General features: G+C 42.6%; 1 protein-coding gene across 3 annotated transcripts in view; it reads right to left on the bottom strand.

The window, feature by feature from the left end:
- The window catches only part of hace1 (HECT domain and ankyrin repeat containing E3 ubiquitin protein ligase 1), a 24,737-nt gene extending 6,182 nt beyond the window's left edge, over nt 1-18,555 (bottom strand). For 2 of the 3 annotated variants that reach the window (XM_029451481.1, XM_029451478.1), the window contains exons 1-21: nt 18,264-18,555; nt 17,560-17,614; nt 17,255-17,344; nt 16,466-16,570; nt 12,885-12,960; nt 12,602-12,733; nt 12,066-12,148; nt 11,146-11,242; nt 10,933-11,034; nt 10,743-10,849; nt 9,854-10,004; nt 8,958-9,032; nt 7,176-7,480; nt 6,188-6,256; nt 5,925-6,012; nt 3,868-3,979; nt 3,170-3,267; nt 2,986-3,073; nt 2,738-2,887; nt 1,954-2,150; nt 418-549 (exon numbers count right to left, since the gene is read on the bottom strand). In XM_029451481.1, coding sequence (XP_029307341.1) covers nt 418-549; nt 1,954-2,150; nt 2,738-2,887; nt 2,986-3,073; nt 3,170-3,267; nt 3,868-3,979; nt 5,925-6,012; nt 6,188-6,256; nt 7,176-7,480; nt 8,958-9,032; nt 9,854-10,004; nt 10,743-10,849; nt 10,933-11,034; nt 11,146-11,242; nt 12,066-12,148; nt 12,602-12,733; nt 12,885-12,960; nt 16,466-16,570; nt 17,255-17,344; nt 17,560-17,614; nt 18,264-18,354 — 2,403 coding nt within the window. In that variant the 5' untranslated portion in view covers nt 18,355-18,555. The remainder of the gene's footprint in view (nt 1-417; nt 550-1,953; nt 2,151-2,737; nt 2,888-2,985; nt 3,074-3,169; nt 3,268-3,867; nt 3,980-5,924; nt 6,013-6,187; nt 6,257-7,175; nt 7,481-8,957; nt 9,033-9,853; nt 10,005-10,742; nt 10,850-10,932; nt 11,035-11,145; nt 11,243-12,065; nt 12,149-12,601; nt 12,734-12,884; nt 12,961-16,465; nt 16,571-17,254; nt 17,345-17,559; nt 17,615-18,263) is intronic. The other variant, XM_029451480.1, reaches the window with a different exon arrangement.
- Nucleotides 18,556-19,405: the final 850 nt, after the last annotated feature.

The raw sequence follows: 19,405 nt of genomic DNA, 5'->3' as shown, positions 1-19,405 counted from the left end.
TATATTTATATTGCTTCATCCTTTATCTCTAGGAAAGCACTGCTGAAAGCAGCAGATCGGAGAGCACTGACAGCATGGTCGAGGCATGTATAACAAATCCAAGGTGGGATAATCATCATGCTACACTATCGATCCTTGCACAAGTGAGGACATTAAATCTGCCGACACACAAAGAAAAAAAAAACCTCTAATGGAGTTGGAGAAGAGGGATGGGCTTCAAGGTGACCCTAGCACCCCCCCGCCCCGCCCCATCTAGACGTGGCTAATCAATCCCTGCATCAGAGCCGAGCAGGCGGGCAGGCGGAGGGGAACAAGGAGAATGCCAAGAGTAAAAGACGATGGATGAGAGGAGGAGGAGGAGGAGGAAGGATGAGGAAGAGTAGGAAAAGACGGGGAGGTTGGAAGAGGAAGACTAACCAATTCGTATTCGTCAAAAAGCTGGATGAGCGAGGGAAGGATGAAGGTGTGGAATCCTTGCAGGAAGGCATTTATCTGAGGCTGGATGGCTCGCGTCATCCTTAGTTCTGTCACCAGCTGGACGTACTCGGCCTGAGAGAGGACACACACACACACACACACACACACACACACACACACACACACACACACACACACACACACACACACACACACACACACACACACACACACACACACACACACACACACACACACACACACACACACACACACACACACACACACACACACAGACACAGACACAGATTAAAGTCCCCAAGTACTAATACTGAGAGACAAGGAAAGAGTCAGAACTCCTGCATAGTTATTCTCTCAGCTCCTATTGGACTGTTCTTTGCTTTAAGACATTGCCATCTACAGGAACACTGCAGTACTGCACGCTCTAATTGGGACTCTTCCTGGCAATTAGCTGGAGGAGAGAGATCAATCCCTCATAGGAGACCAACTATGGTTGAATATACTAGAGGGGAACTTAAACCGTTAATTAATTATTTATCTGACTTTATTCTGTCATAAACAACATGCACTTAAGACACCGGTCCAAATACTAAAACCACAAAGAAAAAACAGAAAGTGCCCGTCTAAGATATTGCAAGTATCTCACATCATCCTGTAAACCGTTTTAAATCTGGTCTTTCACACATTTAAACCAGAACAGCCAGATCTATGACATTTCACAAACTTTTGACAAAGCCTAGTATTCCAAGAAAGCTGCTTTCAAACACCAAATGTTCTGGTGCCTGGCTATTTAAGTATTATACACATGACCTGCTGCTAAATACTTAACCTTACTGCCAACTAAAAAACAAAAAAAAGGAATAGTTTGAAATGTTGGGCTTTTTACCCTTCTTGCTGAGAGTTAGAGAATATGGATAGCACTTTAGCATAAAGACAGGACACAGGGGGAAACCGCTGGCCGGGCTCTGACTAAAGATATCAATATCTTCCTCACTAATTAATATGTTAGATGTCATTTGGCGTTGTGAGTTCAACACCATGGCTGCCACCATTGTACCCCTGTGCAAGGTACTTAACCCTGAATTGCTGCAGGGGTGTGTGTGTGAACATTTTACTATTCTTCAATTGTTCAGTTTATTTAGACTATCTAGAGCAGCTGTTGCAAACCTTTTTTATTTTTAGTTTGTGACCTTTTACCTTTTTTTTTCTTCTTTTGTAAACAATGCAATCACAATAAAAAAGCAAATACTAGAGAAAAGTCTGAAACACTTAAATGTTGTTTAGTAGAATTGAGTTTCTTCATAAACTCACACCCCAATAGTTCCCTCACACCTTGCTGGGGTAACCTCGCCCCAGGTTGAGTAACACTGTTCTAATGGCTTTCTCTATTCTACATAGAATTAGTATAACATTAGTTATTTTCCAGGAAATCTTATTAGGAAATTATTAGAAATGTAAAATAAATGTTACTACCCATCATTGGACTTTGCCCCGCCTGTGTTGGTGGTGACTGACCTTGTTGTCCTGGGTGACCAGGATGCAGGTCCCTCCGAGTTTGAGCGGCACTTCCTCCATTGCACCAAACACGTCCGTCTCCACAGAGAACGTGAGCTCCAGACCCAGATCACTGATGTCGTTGTCCAGGATCCACTGCAGGTTCTTCGCATACTCTGGATCGATTGACGACACGTCCTGGTAGTTCACTGGGATACCTGTGAAACACACAGACGCACGCATCAGCTGTAGCACGGGACGTGTGGGGGGATATATATATTTTTTTTTAAATGTAGGTATTAATAATAAAATGATAATCTTTGATATTCACCAGGGCTCAACATTTCTATTCCTCACAGATTTGCTTAATGTCTCGTCATTGTCACCTTGGACCCTGGACTGTTTTTGCTACACTTTCTCTCCAAGGCTTTACATATCGTCTACAGTGATGTGTTGTTGTGTTCAAGTAAAGCTTCTCAGAAATGCTATGATTTGTTATGTCAGTGTATGATGGGACATTCTGAACCTGTAACAATGTACTCTTAAATTTCCACTTTGATCAGATTTTGTTTTTAAAATCAAGATACCCAGAAGTTTTGGATGATGTAAAAATATGATGTGGTTGCCATGGAGTCAGTGAAAGTAATGCCGAAGAGTGATTAGCAGTTCCTGTGTGCACTGTACCCATATACAGACAACAAACAGATTACTGAAGTGTCCTCTACTCTGATTCCACAATCACATGAAAGTGTGTATGATTCATGTGCAGTACGACTCTTTTCTACAGACGTGCGTGTTCTTTTACCCAGAATGTGTTTGTAGAAGGAGCGGGTGAAATAGATGTTGACCAGCTGTCGGTGGTACAGAGCCAGACCCAGGATCTGACCTGCGAACTGGAAGTAGTTCAGATGGTCTGGGTTCACCGAGGAGTTACTGTTGGGCTGAAAAGTGGTACCTGTAGATTACAAACGTACAAACACACACCGTCATTCTACTTGATTGAGTTTGGCTCGTCACACTGAATGTTATCGCAGTAAGGAAAAGACCATGTACCATCAGCTGACTGAGTGAACAGGCCGTAGTCTGGGTTGATGATCTCATTGGACAGGATGTCAAACCACTCCCGCACCACACCCTGACCCTGTGACGCACAGAAAGAAGGTCAGACATGCAGTACTTTGATCCATCAGCTGACTGCTGCAATAGGCCAACAGAAAATAACGAATAAGAAACCCACCATCCCCTCCTCGCCGTGGAAGCGCACAGCGATGCCCTGTTTGAGTTTCTCATTGGTGGACTTGGAAACCATTTCACAGCTACTCCTGAAAATTGAATCTATTTGGGAGATTAAAAAAAAAGTTGAATTAGTATACTGTAGAATGAAACAGAGACGGGAGCTGCAGAGGAACAGAGCTGCATGCTCTCTGTTCCTCTGCAGAGTGAATGTTGTTGGAACAGCAGACAAATTAGTTTTTACAAGTTCACATTTTTCTGAATGTGAAAACACTAACATTTGAATGTTTATGATGAAGGTTCTTCTTCTTATTACCTAAGTATTGTGTCTTAGTTGCAATCCCCATGACGTTAATTATATCAAAATCTGATATGGTTTTCGCAGGAAAGAATGAACATGTGTACTGACGTACTGCTTCTGAAACCCCTCATTCATTTTCATTAGACCAATGTGGCCGAGGTGCCAACATGCAAGTGTGCATTTCTTCTAGATTACTCAACAAAGAGATTGCAGCAGTGGCAAAGCAGCGTGAGATGTGTCATAGTGTTATAAAGTCATGGTTTTGTAACTCAAACTGGCTTCTCTTGATCGCTTCTCATCCTCACACCGGTACCTGCCAGTAAACACCTCCCACACTAATGTCGCCCCTTACATGTGTGTATGCAGTGCTTAAAATAAAACATGAAGAGGGCCTTTTGTACCTCTGTGGATGAGCAGGATGTCGTTCTCGTTGACCGGACGATGAACCATGTCAGAGTCTGGCTGGCCGGCCAGCAGATGCTCATAGAACCACTCACAGCGATCCTTGAAGGGCTGAGGGAGAAAATCAGACTTCATCCCACACTGCACAGCACTTTCCTAAACTAATTACCACTTCGCTGTGCTTTTAACTCTCAGACTGTGGATTTTTCAGTCTCAACCGACGGCTCGGGAAAGCCTTCAGTGCTGAAATACTGGTCTGTAATACAGAGATGAGGCTGAGGTCTATTTGCATAATATATGCCTTTGTTCTCTAAGCATTGGAGGTAGAGTGAAGGATGAGCATGGAAGAGTGAGAAAGGCTTTTCCCCTTCGGGCTGCGGGGCGTACTGAGAGAGGAATCAGGAGATGAAATCAGATTCACCAGGTTAAAGTCTGTAATTAAAACACGGGCCAACTCCCAGGCGAGCCATAATCCATGGGTAACGAGGCTCGAACACTGCAGCTTAAATATGAATACTGAAGAGTGAGGGAACAGCACACAACTCGGAGCAGCACTTAAAATTTATGAAGCCATATAAATGGAACTTAAGACAAGTGTTATCGCCATGGTTGTAACACTGTTAAACTATCCTGAAGTGAAGACAGGGGACGTTCAAAGTCACTTTCCATTTAGTCCCTGAAGACGCAAACATACAGACACTGAAGGACTCTGAGTGATCAAAGTAGAGAATGAGGAACAAGGTGAATACTTTTGGAGCCACAGTGTAGTTCACATACAACCCAGACACATCCGGCAGCGGCAGTGGAGGGGAAATGTTAAGTACTTTAGTTTGTGAGCCAATACATTATCTTACAAGGTCCTGACAGGAAACACATGGCTGAGGAAATATAAGATATACAATCTGAATATGTGTTTGCTTTACATAAAAGCATAAAATAAACAAGGTATACATTTGAATTTATTCTGTAAAGAATTGTGACCATTGTGTACAGAGTGGGACATTTTGCAGTTAAAGACTTGTCAAATCACATTCAGAGATGGATACTACAACTGACTTGTATTCTCTTTATTGATTAACCTGTGCATTATGTTGTATTTATTTATTCAGTAACTGTTTTGTCTGTAAAATGCCAAAAAAAAAACAACTCCCAAAAGTAAAACCCAAATATATTCAGTTTACAAAGAAAAAACTGAGAAAAGAAGCAAAATCCTTTGAGCTTGGAACAAGAAAAAGATGCTTCATAAATGACTTTAACCATTAATTGAATATCAAAATAGTCACCTGTTACTTTTTTGTTGATTGACTTATCAATGAATCTACTAATCTTTTAGGAACAATGCATACTGGGGCACAGGGCTGTCGACGAATATGCTAAAGTCAAATAGTAAAAAAAACAGACATTTATGCAAAATGAAATGTTCAATATTTGATGCAGCACTACGGCAGCTGTCTGCCTTCCGCGCACTGAATGACGGGTCACTTTCATTGATCGAGAATGAAATGTGACGTTAGGTCAAGCTGAACGAGGAATAATTCTACAACAATGATGGCAGAGAAGTCGGCCGCAGAGAGAGTGACTCCGTGTCCTAACATCTAGCGAGCACTAACTACTGCGTCACGTAAACCGACGGCTGAAGAAGACTAAATGAAAGACGGTTTTAAAGAGAGGTTGTGTGAGGAGACCACGGAGCCATGCAGAATCGGCTCACTTACTGCATCTAGTGGTCCTACAAACTTAAAAGGCGTTTCTGCTGACTAAGGGGTTAAGTAGATCACTGAAGTTCTATATTGGGTGAACTATTCCTTTAAGATCATGAACATATTTTGGTATCACCTTTATATTAATACTAAATCTGTGTAGCAGTAGTAACAGGTCACACTTTAAGAAGAAAACAATAAAATCAACACACATGAGAAAAGGTTTACATACTATAAGTTTACATTTTCTAAATACAAGTTACTCAATAAAGAGCAGACCGTGTTTTCTTAACTTCCAGACTTGTGCTTCCAAAGATCCCTCAAAACATTTAATGACATACTTCATCACGTCTTACCTGGCCCTTAATAATATGCATGAAGCGCGACATCAACTCCGGGCACTCCAGGAGGAAATGGAAGTGGTTAAAGATGATCTTTGGGTTCCTGATAAAGAAGAGACAGAGGGATAAACAGAGAGAAACAAGACATGGGAAGTGAGAGAACAAAGAGATAAAAGTGGAAATAAATTAAGAGGAAAGAAGTTTCTGGATCAATACCCAGTCTCTAGGTGCTGCTGTGCGGGGAAGTTGAAGTATGGCAGAGGGCCACATTGACTCACCTGGTTACAAAACACTTGAGCACCTCGTCATGTTTGCACACAAACTCAATAAAGCGAGGGGACGTCATTCTGGGTGAGGAAAGAGAGGGAGGTGAAGAGTGAGGAAGATGCAGCATCTCAGAAACAGCATTGGTTTCACAATTTACAATTACATCTTTGAGTTCTATCTGAAATGGCACAATCTCCCACACTGAACAGGACGTTGGATCATAATAGAAAACGTCACTTGCTGATGGGAAACAGGGTAAAAAGAGGTGAGGGCAACAACAACAGAAAGCAGGTCACTAACATGCCACGTTAACCATCTAACTGCTCACGGACCTGGAGAAGGATTTAAACCAGGGGCACTTTGTTTTTTACTTTTAATGTAAATAAGTTGCAAGAGTGCATAAAAGAACATTAAAGAAAACTAATAAAGATTGTTTATCAAAACACACTGGCAGGGGAGGATCCCCCGACAGAGCTAAGAGGATAAGCCTCAAATATCCTAAAATCCTAGAAACACCCGAGTACACTTGACCTGTGCGGGGCTACTGCTGTGTACATGCTTTCAAATGTAACCGAGCATTTACAACTTAACTGCAGTTGAAGTTATTAAATGCAGTAACATATCTGATTCATGTGTCATTAAGGCATAGGGTCAATCCTTGCGTCAAGGAAAATAAAGAATTTCTAAGAAAGAGGAGTTATGGGCCTTTTAATGTTTATTCGATTCATCTGATGAATGTTATTAATGTTTGTTTATTAACTGGCCTCTGGTTTGAACAAAGAGGAATGTGAGAGCACAGAGTCGTGCAGTAGGAGGAGTGTCGGCAGTAATACAGCATTAGTAGTGGTGACTACGGTTACAGGAGTCTGAGCCCTCTAAAGATGAGCATGATGTAACATGGAGAGAATCAGCTGTGATCTAAACACACCTCCAGAGCTCCTAACAATATGCAGAACCAAAAATCACATTTTCTTTGAATATTGATTCCACATGACAGACCCTTGTGGCATCTGACAGGAGAAACACATATAGAAGGCCTGGATCACAGCACTGAGCCGACTGGCTGTCATGGAGATGACGTCCTCCCCGTCGGCGTACACCTCCGTTTCCATGACGCCCTGAGGATCGAGCAAGGAGGGCAGCTTTGGCGAGGAGGCGGAGTGCTCGACCTCCCGCTGCTTGAGAAGCAGAGAGGCTATCTCACTGCTGGAGGAGGAGGAAGACGGGTTCTTCCTGTTCCTGTCCAGCTCTGTGGAGATAAGCACCAGCCACTCCTCCAGGGAGTGCCACAGCAGCTCCAGTGGCTGAAGAGAGACAGACAGGAGGTGAGAGACAGACAGGTTCAAAGAGATCCATGAAGACTTTACAAGAGAGGAGTGACTTTGGCCTTCAGGGTCAGCAGGTTGTACAAAGCTTCATTCAAGGCGTTAACACATTTTTCACGTCGTCCGAGTTAAGACTAATGTCAAAGAAGAAAAAGATCCAGAGAAAGACATTTGTCCAACTTGAAGACACACTGTCAGTTTCCCAGCATACACGTTTGCTTTTAATAGTTTGGTTCATCCAAATTACAAAAAGAACATATGTCCATACTTACCTCTTGGGCTATCTACAACAGACAGTTATGTTTTATTTGACCAGGTTTTTAGATACCTGTCTCTCTGATTATTTTTGCCTCCACATCAACACAATGGAGATGAATTGAATTGTGTTTGTAGAGCTCTGTGAACAGTGAAAAATGGCAATAAAAAGAACAAAAACACAACAGCAACATCTTGTCCCAGAACGCTGACCTTCCCTCTCTGCATAATCCACATTCTGTGGTGTGTAGTTCTCTAGAACTACTTGGGAAGAATAAGTCCCTATGACAACTCTCCATCTTCACATGTTTTGGGTGGAGGCAGATATCTGACAGACGGGCGTCTCCAAACCAAATAAAACCAGAATGATCTGCGTGGCTGTTTGTTATTTTGTTACTTGTGTGAACAAACTAAAGAAAAGTTCTGCATGACTAGAAGTTTTGTTTTTAGTTTTATTCCAGAGCAGAATCTTGTAAAGTCAACAATAACTTTTAGAAAGGTTATTTATAGAATCATTAAATGTTCCACAGTCTTTATTTCTAAAAGTAAGCAAAGTTTTCTGAGTCCTTACAGTTTGCAAATAAATATGCAGCCACGTGCTATAGCTGGATCGGCCATACGGGAGCTAACCTCTCTGTGAGATAAAGATATTTTAGAAGTGAAAATGATAGAAACAAACAGTCACACAGTCTCCACCTCGAGAGGGTGAATACTCTATTCATGGTTGGGCAATATTGAATACAGTGTTCTATGAAATGTGTCAGCGTACTACACAGATGCTGCTATACCACCTTTACCCAAGTCACTGCCGCTTCAACATGTGTTGTGTCAGGTGATTGTTGTAGATCATTGAGCAGCGCTAGATTAGATTGACAAGATTGGAAGGACTTTAATAGATTATATATTCTGATATAAATATATATAGTTTTAGATAACAATATCATGGCATGCTGTGTATCTTTATTGCAATATAAAATGACATGATTTGATCCATATTGCCCAACCCTAACTGTCCAGCACCCACCAAAATGCCACAGTGCCAATCATTTTCAAATGCATCATTAAAGATTATAAAGATTAGATAAAGATTAAGAGATTACAGGATTCCAGAGATCATACTACCCAAATGTCAGCATGTCAAGGTATTTGACATGCAGAGGGTTATGATTAACTGCAAATGATAAAAATATCCATGGCTCACATCAAAGACAGCAGAACCTGTCCAGGAACATTCATCTTTTTGTACCGTCTCCCCCTCCATCTGCCTCGCACACATCTGCAACCAATGGAGTCAATTCTTATTGGTGCTGTTTTAGTTGAAAGGACATACAGTCAAATCAGAATGATCATTGCCAGTGTAACCAAATATCTCCCAATAAAAGAAGCAATCAATTACACAAAGTTCAACTACTGCCCCAGTGCTGTTTTTGATATTACCACCAGGACTTGCCAAAGCCAAAGCTGCTGCAATCAATGTTTTTATATTGTTTATATTAACAAAAAGGCAAATGACTATGTGTTTTATGAAAGGGTTCACTTTTAGAAACAAACCCATAGAATTACCACCAACTCTGCAGCTTTTTGGAGCATTTTCTTTGTTCACTCTCATAGCCTGGCAGTCAGAATGTTGAGGCCAATAGTACATCAACATTTTGGACAATGGTCACTTAAAGTTCTTAAAGTTTAGTGACCAATACATGAAGAGAGCAGGACATTCTACGGTGCAAAACAAACATGTTGGTCTGTTTCATCTTCATCCTCTCCCAACATGGCTCTACAAGAGTCAATACAGTATATTGTGGGAACATAAACACTGTGCAGGTTTTCATTGTTTGCCTTGATATGTCCTGTTTTTTGGATGTTTTCTCATCAAATATCACAGAATTAAGCATTAAAATAAATCATGATTTAAAAAGTATAATTGATGAATATTAGTTTTGATGTATAATTAAATTGAAAAAATGATTTTTTTTGTTGGCATTTTAATCTCACACTTTTACAAATAACACAGAGAACACACTACTTCCATCCCAGCAGCCTACTTAGTGGTTCTTACGCCACCTACAGATCTATACTGTACATGCAGCTCCTACTGACCTTAAAGACCTGGCTGCGAGGCGTCTTGTTGCCATTGTAGCCCATGTCGTTGCCATTGTTGGGCGATGAAGGCCCCAGGCGGAACACATGGCATAAAATACGAACGATTCTCAGAAGACTCTTCATCTGAGCTTCATAACTGCTGGACAGGCTGAGGATGGACAGAAGAAAACCAGGGGCAGTCAAATACATCTGAGCACTACTCAGTTATCAATGTGTAACGTGATGACACAGAACAGACAGCTGCACTGTAGAGACTGGGGAGCCATGCTTTTGAAATGTTTGTGATCGTTTCATGTGCCAGTATTGGTTACTCTGATTCAACCGAACATAACAGGGAGTACTTATATTGTGAGAGGATCTTTAAACACCTTTGGTCCTCCATTTCTAGAAATGTACAGCAAGTTAGAAAATCTATAATTGGAGTCTGTGTCAAAACTGGACTTATAATGTGTACCCTTATTTAATTCACTAAATTAGAATTGTGATACAGGGGAAGCTCATTCCAAACTGAAGCAGTGAGATATCAGTAAAATAAAGAGACACAACTGTTCAATAATCTATAATCTGCAGCGGGTTACATTTATATTGACATCTGAAGCATGATGGAATAGGATGATGGAAACCACAAACTGTTGTTTTAACATTTCTGTTTGTTTATGGATTTAAGAAATAAGATACAGTAAGTTAGTAACTGTTTCTTTACGCTGGCAGATTTGTACTTTTGCAGACATAAGATGTAAACTAAACTAACTCGGAAAGAAAGTAAATAAGTGTTTCCAAAAAAGAATCAGTGAAAACATTCTGTATAAAAAGATCCACATATAGGAAACATAAAACTAATTCAAAAAAGAAAGCAAATATATGAATCCAATATCTACAATTATACCTGAGCAGCTTGTGTCCATTGGTGGTAGCCACTTCAGCAAGACTGGTCAAAATCCTCTGGTAATGACTGTCGCTCTGCTGAGAGACATGCTCCATAACCTGCCTGAGCTACACATACAGACACAGACACACACTTCAATAAGTGTACACGCAGAGCTCATCAATGAATGTAAAGGAAAAACTGGTCAAACCATGCTCTCTTTCATGTCCTCGTTTTGTGTCATCTGGATGAGGGTCTGGAACAGTCTGCTGTGGTGCTGGATAAGGATCTCACACGTCTCCCCATATCCCCCCTGAGCACACACACACGCACACGCACACGCACACGCACACACACGAACTGAAAAACTCAACACTAAGAGGAAAATTGCATGAATTAGGTGATACACAAAACAAACCCTCACCTGTACACACAGATCCAGAGGAGTGATTCCATTCTTGTCAGCGAGGTATTTGGACCCTCGAGAGAGCAGGATCTGCGCTGTGTCTCTTTGCCCATGGCTACACAATAACACAGTAATCGACTGTCACATACTGGCACTCCAATATGCAAAGCTATCCATGGGTAATTAAGAATATCACAATCATTGTTTCCATTATCTGGTAAATTTACGCTTTTTCTACCAGGAAAAGTCCAACATATTTAAATCTCTCCGATCCTAATGTCCACTTTGGCTACAGAGAGGACGTAATGCATTTGTAGACGGCATACAGACTGACTCCACCTGCAGAGCACATACAGCGCAGGGTTGTGTGTCACAGGCAAAACAAGACGGAGAGCTTTCGTTTCTTTGAGTTGTGTACGTTAACATCTACAGCCATGTAAGGTATACGGTTACTAAGCAACTGCCAGCTAGTACTGGCAGAATAAAAGCAGACTCACAATATTAAAGTTATCTTTAAGTCATTTTCATAAATTTTATATATAGACACTTTATGACCAATTTTTATAATGAATTTAGAAATGTATATTTATGAAAAATATAAATAGAAGACTGGCCTGATTGTAGAGCAGAAGTGTAGTGTTGCAGTAACCATTCGGCGAACAGAAGATATTAATAATCTACAAGCCTTGATGACGTCATTCTTTATATATCCTGCCTATAAACATTTTTTAAAGCGCAATAAAGACAGATAATATTTGACCGGAATATAATATATAAGTCATTTTCTAAAGTAAAGGAAGAATGCCAGTTCTGGAAGTGAACTTGCATCAGTGCATCTCGACTCCTGAACAGTTAGGAGGAGGTGTAAGAGTAAGAGTGGCGAGTTGAGACCACACTATGAATTATCAACATTACAATGACATCGCCGATGACATCACCTGCAGGCAAAGTAAAGAGGCGTGGCTCCAGAGACGTTGGGCCGGTTGATGTCAGCTCCACTGTCCAGAAGACACAACACCGTCTAAGAAGACACAAACACACAATCATATCATACAGGGGAATACTGGACACACTGGATAACAAGAAACAAACTAAAGCTTTGTGTAAGGATTTTAAGATTTACAGAAATGATGTTGGTGTCTATATTGTCATTACGTAATGGCTAAATGATCAAAAGGATAAAAGGTTATGAAACGGATAATATCTGCTATATAAGGGCCAAGCAGAGATCTCTAATTGCTTTTCTGACGAATAAGAATATCATTTTGACGAGCTCAAAATCCAGAGCCAGGCAGTGGCTACTAAGAGCCTAACAAGCAGCCCCTAGAAGACATGCTGCTCCTAATGCCCAACTGGACTAAAGTGGACAAAGACCGACATCTGTTGCAAAGCTTTGAGTCCTTTGCTTTAACTTGGGCTACAAATACAAGTAACATTTATTTTCAATTAAAGAGATATTTTCAAATTGGCTCACAGTCTTGTGTCCGTTCTGACAGGCTACATGTAGAGCGGTCTGCCCCATGGCATCCTCCACATCCACGTTGGACACATGCTGCACCAGGTCATGGAGGAGCTCCGTCCTCCCATTGACTGCCAACCAGTGGATCTGCAGCAGAGGTTCACAGGGTCAATCACTGTCCTGACTATGGGAGTCACAGAGATAACACTCCAATAACGTGATTAGCAATGGTGGTTACAATGACTTTAAGACATTCAATACAACACGAACCACAGCCAGAGGATTATAGTCCACTTACAGCAGTCAGTCCCTCATTGTTGCAGATGTTGACATCAGCATTAAATTCCAGTAGTTTTCCCATACACTTCTTCTGTCTGAGGGAACAGTGGAGCAAAGTGTTAAGTATCAGCATCATCACATGCAGTCACTCTGGGTTATTATTAGTTTTCTGACGTGTGAATTAATAACTGTGAAAAGCCAACTCCTGTTGACTAAGTCATTTTCTAAAGTAAAGGAAGAATGACAGTTCTGGAAGTGAACTTGCATCCTCTCTGGGAACCATCACCTTATCGTGGTGGAGAGGTTTGTGTGTCCCTATAAACCTGAGAGCTGTGTTATCTGGAGCCTAGTGCTCCTGGTAGGGTCTCCCAAGGCAAATTGGTCTCAGGTGAGACCAGACTAAGAATGGTTCAAAAACGACTTCATGAAAGAAAGGGAAAGGAAAGGAGAGACCCTGCCCGGAGGAAGCCCGGACTAGAACCGTACTCCTGGATAGGGGTTGGACTCTATTCTTCTCCGGAATTGCCCAAGGTGTGAGGCGTCGGGCCGGGATGGGGATACTCACTAGCCCCCGGCTGAGCGCCGCTACGTTGGAGTTTATTTTTTTATTTTTTATTTATTACTTTCGGTCGGCACCAAGGTGCTCTTTGCAGATGATGTGGTCCTTATGGCATCATCGGTCTGTGACCTTCAACAGTCACTGGATCGGTTCGCAGCCGAGTGTGCAGCGGTTGGGATGAGGATCAGCACCTCCAAATCTGAGGCCATGGCTCTCAGCAGGAAACCGGTGGATTGCCTACTCCGGGTAGGGAATGAGCCATTACCCCAAGTGAAGGAGTTCAAGTACCTCGGGGTCTTGTTCGCGAGTGAGGGGACAATGGAACGAGAGATTGGCCGGAGAATTGGAGCAGCGGGGGCGGTATTACAGTCACTTTACCGCACCGTTGTGACGAAAAGAGAGCTGAGCCAGAAGGCAAAGCTCTCAATATACCGGTCGATCTTCGTTCCTACCCTCACCTATGGTCATGAAGGATGGGTCATGACCGAAAGAACGAGATCACGGGTACAAGCGGCCGAAATGGGTTTTCTCAGACGGGTGGCTGGCGTCTCCCTTAGAGATAGGGTGAGAAGCTCAGCCATCCGTGAGAGACTCGGAGTAGAGCCGCTGCTCCTTTACGTTGAAAGGAGCCAGTTGAGGTGGTTCGGGCATCTAGTAAGGATGCCACCTGGGCGCCTCCCTAGGGAGGTGTTCCAGGCACGTCCAGCTGGGAGGAGACCCCGGGGAAGACCCAGGACTCGGTGGAGAGATTATATCTCCTCACTGGCCTGGGAACGCCTCAGGATCCCCCAGTCGGAGCTGGAGGATGTGGCCCGGAGAAGGGAAGATTGGGGTTCCTTACTGGAGCTGCTGCCCCCGCGACCCGATCCCGGATAAGCGGTAGACGATGGATGGATGGATGGAACTTGCATCAGTGCATCTCGACTCCTGAACAGTTAGGAGGAGGTGTAAGAGTAAGAGAGGCGAGTTGAGACCACACTATGAATTATCAACATTACAATGACATCGACGATGACATCATCATAACCCTAACCCAGGGGTCAGGAACCTTTTTGGCTGGGAGAGCCATAAAAGCCAACTGTGCCAGTCATAACTGGCCCACCGGTTTTGGTAATTAAATCAATGCATGGCACAACCACGGGAAAATACATATTTGAGGAAGTATCTAAATGTGTGAATGAAATGAAGCTGCCCCGGGACAAACTGACGGGACTGACGACAGACGGAGCCTGCGATGTGATGAAAAGAGCGGATTAGTGCAGGATGCGGGAGAAGATGCAGCGGGAGAACTGTGCAGGTGAGCTGACGGTGTATCACCGCATCACACACCAGGAAGCGCTGTGTTGTAAAGCTCTGGAGATGGAACATGTAACAAGCACCGTAACACAGACAGGAAACTTTATAAGAGTCAATGTAAGTCTCTTCCTAAGGAGATACATTCTGAACATGGCGGTGCGATGGCTCAGTAGAGGGAAAGTGCTGAATAGATTTTTCGAGTTGCGTGAGGAAATCTGCCCGTTTTTGGAAGCAAAGGGAAACACCACAGATCTCTGAGACGAAAAGTGTCGATGTGCGCTGGCCTGTTTGTGCGACATAACGAAGCATCTCACTGTTAAACCTCCAGCTTCAGGGCCGTGTGATCACGGACATGTATGATGCAGTGAGAGCCGAGCTGCCTGTGGGAGACTCGGATGCAGCAGGAAACTTTGGTCACTACGTGTTTCCAAACACTGACAACCCATCTCTACCGCAGTGTTCCCGACTGCGCATGAACTGCTCAGCAATCCGTTTGCAGTTGACGTGGAAACAGCACATGTGAACATCCAAATGGAGCTGATTGACCTCCAGTGTAACGACACACTCAAGGCAAAGTGTGACTCTGTGGGCGCTGCAGTTTCCAAGCTTCACCCCCGAAACAATGTCTTAATTTTGGCCCTCTCTGTGATTGAGTTTGACACCCCTGGACTGCTTGCTTTGCCAGTTTCTCCACAGCTGTTTTGCGAAGGGCAGGACTCCGCCCCCCCACAACACACACGTGCGCACACAGTTACAGTCAGAGACAGAGTGGAGGACAGGAGAGGGGAGAACTAAAACAAAAGACCCTGCTAAATGTTTTACTTTAAAATGACACAGTATAATTATGTATTACTTGTTAATCATGTTAAAAAATGTCAGTGAGCCATATAGCGTCATCGAAAGAGCCATAGGTTCCCGACTCCTGACCTAACCCTTTCACACTTCCAACAGCCATGACTATCATGAAGGTCCATTGACTTTGTTTTGATCTTAACTACACATATGTAAAGTTTCATGACTGTCAGTTGAGACACTATATCGCAAACATCTGTCCACAGACTCACACTGACTCAAAGTTACATTCCCACCAATGTCAACCGTTTGATAAGGTGACAGTAGAATCAAGCTGCAGACAGACAGGAAAGATGTGAACGGTTGAAGTGTGATGCTAGCATATGTCCTGATATGTGTATCTGGCCAGCCACTAGATGGCTGAGTGATCTCAGATTACAGAGCATGTAGTGTCATCTTATTTGCACACGTCAATACCATACTAGCTGAAGGCCATCTGGGATGGTACATATTACTGGAATAATCAGTGATGGGCCTAATTCAGGACAAACTAAATAAATCTTGTCACCCACTAATTTCACTGGCTGTATTTTTAGAGGTGAGTTATCATGTGGGGTTTTTGTTTTTTTACTTCTAGTAGTGCTATGGAGCATATTTTAATAGTGGGTCCCCATTGTATTTCTCTGATGCACGCCCACGAGGACGCACATTAATGTACATGTACATGTGCACATGCTGTATTTAAAATACTTTAAAAACTGGTTTTGCAAATGATTGAAGAGGAAGGAAACGCATTCAACATAAGCTGAACCTCAAGGATTCACAGACCGGGTCTAAAAATCAGCAAATAACTAGAATATATAGATATGTATTAAAGTGAACTCACTGGGCCAAAGTGTCACAAAACACAGCACAAACATTTAAACAGATTAAATGTTGTATGAGGTCCATACCCATTCCTAGCAGCGAGGTGCAGAGGGGTACAGCCTGAGATGTCCTGGTAGTTTGGGTTAGCTCCTCTCTTCAGCAGCAGAACCAGACACTCCACTGACCCACAGCTGTACAGAGAGAACACAGAGCAGCTGAAAAGACCACTGTCCTGCATACACACAAAGTCCACCCTGCTCAATATCTGACAGATCAGTGTTGTCAATAAAAACCTTTTATTTAATCGCAGTTTTTGCGATTTGAAAATTGTGTTCTATTACATGTCTGTTTGGATGCGATGAGGGCCTGATCGTTCAGCCCAGTGTACAGGTGTATTCCAATATAAAGCTTGATGCATGAACCAAAAGAGCATATGTGGATTTCAAAGTATTCCAAAATATAGTCGCCATTGGGTGCTATACAGGATACTGATTTACATTGAGTAATAACGTAATAAGACCCAAACCTGAAATATTTCATAGTTGAATAATCAACTGCAAAAAGTGTTTGATAGACAAACTATGTAAGGAAGACAGTGTTTCTAAATGATGTCAGGCGACATGCAAACCCATAAACATATACTGTATCTGCAATAAGCTAATATCGGCTTGTCTCGCTCTAATATGAACCTGTGTCTTCACACACACTACTTACGCACAAGGCTGCACCTAAACAAACATTTTCCTCCGACCTAAACCCCATCTTTGTTGCAATTTATATTTTATTTTTTAAATATGCTGGACAGGAAGGAGAGTACTGGCAGAATTCAAGTGTGTACTCACTGTTAAATGAGAACAGAGTGAACAATATCTTACTTGGCAGCGATGTGTAGCAGACTTCTCTTCACTCGTCCAAAGGCATAGTTTACATCAAACTTGGAATTGAGCAGCAACTCTGACACTGACCTTTAAGAGACAGGACAGAACAAGTAAATCATTTCCTAGTGAGACAACAAAACACATTCACTATACCTCAGTGATGTGAAGTAGACAGTAAAGACATGATGAGACTTGCTACTACTAGCAAGATAAACATGCCACAAGACATGCATTCTTCCTCTAGTGCTGAGATCACAGTGTGCAGGTGCTAATAACTCATGCTGTACAGGATTCAGGCTTACCTGTGCTGGTCAGCCATGACCATTGGCATAAGTGTGTACACTGCAGTCTCATTGTCTGTGGAAGGAGAAATAGAAGAGGAATAAAACTATTAGACTTGACAAATGTAACACTTACATATAGCCTTACTATAGTACACCTTCTGGGTTGTGAGATTGTACACAAACTAACCTGGGTTACCTTGTCTTTACATCCATTTCAGTTACATATTTGTGACTATTGGGTCAAATATCCGTAGTTACTAGTATCAAATCAGTCATAATAAGACCATTAAAAGTCATGTGCTTGTCGTATTGCAGATTAACGTTATATAAAGTTAACATATTCGCAAACACCTACAACATTGGGCAGGTATACTGTCTGCTTTCTCATAAACAGCAGTTAAGAGAACTCCAGTAATTGGTCACAATTCTTTTTGACGTCCATTTAAAAAACTGAGCCTCAATTGCTGCTGTCAAGTCAGAATAACAAAACACTGAAAGTCCCTCTTGCTGCCGGCTCCTGTATGCTAGTATGTCGGAGCTAACAGTCACACACATGACTGTAACGTTCCCCACAGGCTAAAGGTTCAGGTCACTGTGTGGCTGACAGTGACAGAGGCCGAGGCAGGGTGCTATGACAGCTCAGTATATGCACGTGAACACCACTGTTTACACTGCCAGCTCGCGCTGTTTTAGCTCAAGTCTTTAGCATCCTGTACGGTTACCTTCCGGGAGTTCCACGGTCCTGGCCCGGCGGAGGGAACGGGTCAGCCTACTGAGCTGTACGTTAAGCTGCTCCATCGCTCGTTCCATCATAGGTGAACAATCCACTAAGAGGAACCGGGGGAACAAAGCCTCGACTTTATTTGTTCCTAATGGGAGTGTGTTGTTCCTGGGCGTCGTCCATGGGCGCTGGCAGGAGGGGAACCGCTTCCCTTACAGACACACTGATGTACAGTACATTTTCTTCCTGCCACACTGGTCTGCTCATACACCGACAACGTTATTTTCCTAGCCCCTGATACTTCCTGTTGTGATGACGATCAAGCGCTATGCGGTGTGGGTGATGTAGTTTCAAAGGCAATGATTTGGGTTTAAAGTGAGCATCTTTTGCTTTCACTAACGTTAGTTCAACCAGCGAACATCTATCGTCAGAAAACTCTGTTATTCGTTCTAAAATGATAATTTCAACATCAGGGAAGGTAAATGATCAAGGATATCTGGCTTAATGCCAAATAGATATTATCAGTTTAACTGCAGGCTCATTGTTAGATCCCTGCTCCAAGGGTCAGGCTGAGTCCTATGTTTTCACCATTAACTCCCATTCTTGTAGTATATAATCAGGATTCTGTGACCTTTGTGAATCTTGGCTGACTGTAATGAAGGAATGCTTAACTCCATTTCTGCTCCCTACTTTCCCACTGAGGCTTTTAGAGCCATCCGTGTAAATCCAGGTTTAATCTAGATTAGTCAATTATTTTAAAAACTAGGCTGGGTTACGTATTTTAGACAATTGTTTTGTGTTCATTACTATATGTTTAAATTCATAATGATCATTTGGGGGGAGTGGCTTTGGAGGGAGGCCTGAAGGGACGGGCTGTCAGTGTAGCCAATTTGGCAACTTTCTTGTTAAAATTGGCAATTTTTGGAGCTAGTGCTGCTCGCTGCTTTTATTGGGAAAGAATTGGCAACATTGGGCTGGTCTAGTTTTCTCATGCTGGCTTCTCAAATATTACCTCCCCAGACTGGCCCCTCCTTCTTGATTGTATCTGATACTGGTGTCTATAGGCAGCTGGGCCCATAGTTAAATCCTTCACTCACTTCCCTTGCCCCAACAGTTTGTTTCTCCTCAGTTCTAATGTGGTTT

The sequence above is a fragment of the Cottoperca gobio genome, chromosome 16, assembly GCF_900634415.1.
Source record: "Cottoperca gobio chromosome 16, fCotGob3.1, whole genome shotgun sequence".
NCBI classification, from domain to species: Eukaryota; Metazoa; Chordata; class Actinopteri; order Perciformes; family Bovichtidae; genus Cottoperca; species Cottoperca gobio.
Note: the sequence above shows the minus strand (reverse complement) of the source record. Positions and strands in the feature narration are given on the sequence as shown.